The 2,391-nt window shown below is 45.1% G+C and overlaps 1 protein-coding gene across 1 annotated transcript in view; it reads right to left on the reverse strand.

Annotated features, from left to right (window-relative positions):
* Positions 1–363: 363 nt before the first annotated feature.
* Positions 364–2,391, reverse strand: part of LOC101641863 (kinesin-like protein KIF2A) — a 5,924-nt gene continuing 3,896 nt past the window's right edge. Inside the window, exon 3 of the mRNA XM_045287416.1 lies at positions 364–367. Within this exon, the coding sequence (XP_045143351.1) occupies positions 364–367 (4 nt within the window). The remainder of the gene's footprint in view (positions 368–2,391) is intronic.

A 2,391-nucleotide genomic window follows, 5' to 3' on the forward strand; every position in this document is an offset into this window, starting at 1 on the left:
CTTTTGGAATGGTGCGATGGGGTTCATGTGGTTACATGTGGCAAGTGCATGACTTTTCGGAGGTCAGGGGGTAGAATGCTGTGGATTGGACTGTGACCCCAAAACATCTGTTGTTCTCCACAGAGAGGGAGAAAAGTGTGGAAGCAAAATTTAAAACTAGATGAAAGACCAGATTACTGTCTAGTAGAGACTGGTGACATCCCCTGAGACTGGTACGTAGCCATTCTTCAAACCGGCAACCAAATCTACCCCTGGAGATCACCTTTCAGCCTAATAATAGGCAGGCCTATAAAGTGGATAGTAACACTTGTGATCAACTTGCTACTCTGATTAGTCAACCATATGAAACCCCAAGGACAGGATTTACCTGAAAAACACAGTTCAGAAGACAGAAAGGGGCAAGGGAGATGGGTAAATGGAAACAGAGAACCAAGGAAGTATGTGGCAAAAGCGCTGTTAATTTACAGGAATTGCAATTCGTGGCATGAAACAAGCAGTGTCTAATTTGTAGAATGGTATACTAAGGTGTTCTGTAAGCTTTCATTCAAACCACAGCAAAATATTCAAAAGATCCCAATCGACACCTCATGATCACACAGGCTGATGTGCTTCTTCCATATGGGCTTGTTGCTTCTCTGCTAGGTGGCCACTTGTTAAGCTTCAAGCATGTAAGACCCCAGATGCTGTATCTTTTGCTAGCCGGGCACCATCAGAAAATATAGAAAATGGAAGGGAAAAGGTGCAAGAACGAATGGACACTAAAAGCAAACCATACATATTTGCTATGACTCCTTCTAGTCTTTTGGAGAGAAGGATGGGTCTACATGAATTAGGTTATCAGCTCAGAGTTGCTGCTTCATGTCAGAGTACAATGCAGACCAGTTACTATTTTTAAAGATTTGTAACATAAAACACTCAGTATCCAATTAGTGCTCTCTTCGATTCTTTTTAAATTCAACTTAATGAGGCACAGTCTCTTGGTGTCTTTACTCTCCTCTTTAAGGAGACTCGGTAGTGTACTGCATTTGGGCTGTGCTCCTCGTGGTTGGCAGTTTGAAACCACCTTGGGAGAAAGACAGGGCTTTCTACTCCCATAGACAGTTACAGTCTCAGAAACCCACAGGGGGTCACTGTGAGCTGGTGTTGATTTGATGGCAGTGAGTTTAGTTTGGTTTAGATTCATTTCCTTCGTGCGACAGTTTTTTCTTTTTTCTCTTTTCCTCCCAGGGATCTACTGCACCTTCATTTTGTGCTCTAAAGATAAAGACTATTTTCCAAATGGATTTCCCACGCTGATGATCCATGTTTTAGTTTACATAACAACATTCTGTGTTTTATCACCATGCCTAGTATACTTACATACAGGTTTGCATCGCTTAACATCCACAGTGCATTCTGTGAAATAATAGCCAACTTCTGTTATTTGGATATTGTGCAAAGATGATATTGCAACTTTATTGGAGCCCATTTCAGGTTGTCCTCCTCACGGCTGTTGCCGCTGCTGCTGCTGCTAGCAGAGGTGGAAGGAACAGGTGCAGCAGCAGCAGCTGACAGGACAGGGGCAGGGCAGAGCAGGAGGAAATGAGTGTGGAGAAAACTGAGCACGCCTAGCCCTGTCTGCTATTCTGCCTGCCTGAGCATGAGGAGCAGCGGGGTCACCAGTTCCCCGCACTGCCACAGAACTCTCAGCAAACCTGAGCACTGACACGGAAAGCCACGTCCTCTGTCTCACCTGCCTGTAGCCAACCTGTGGTCCAGTGTGGCAAGTGCCTGGGCTGGGGATCTTTAAATCCATTCACAAGAAACAATAAGCCAAAAGAAATGGCTTTCCCTTTGTGTGGGAAACTGCTTTTCTCTTTAGTTAGAGTGTAAGTCAGCTTGACCTTTTGGAAAGTGTCAGGGTGGAGTCCAACATCTCAGTCAGGTCATGGATTGCTGGTGCCTCCTTGGGATATGGCCCTTTCTATAAGAAAGACCGCGAGGCATCTTCTTCCACTCGCTGGCCCTTCGCCCTCCTTCTTGCCGGGGCTCTGTGTCTGCCTCCAGAAGGGCAGCCTGACCCTGGTAGCTGTTGCCTTGTTTTCCCGTCGACCTTGGATCCGCACCCACTAGCCTGTGATCTCTGCACCCACCTTTACCTTTCTGCGTCATTGGCCTGCAGTTACGTGAATTGAAGAGCACGCTAGCAAGCATTGGGCCCCTGGGCTTGAGGTTGAACTTGGCTGGGACACTTCTTTTTTTTTTTTTGCTGTACATATTTATTTATTTTTTTAAACATTTTATTAGGGGCTCATACAACTGTTATCACAATCCATACACACATCAATTGTGTAAAGCACATTTGTACATCATTCTCAAAACATTTTCTCTCCACTTAAACCCCTGGCATTA

Source organism: Echinops telfairi, unplaced genomic scaffold, assembly GCF_000313985.2.
Source record: "Echinops telfairi isolate 266 unplaced genomic scaffold, ASM31398v2 ScPeMD7_15;HRSCAF=58, whole genome shotgun sequence".
Lineage (NCBI taxonomy): Eukaryota > Metazoa > Chordata > Mammalia > Afrosoricida > Tenrecidae > Echinops > Echinops telfairi.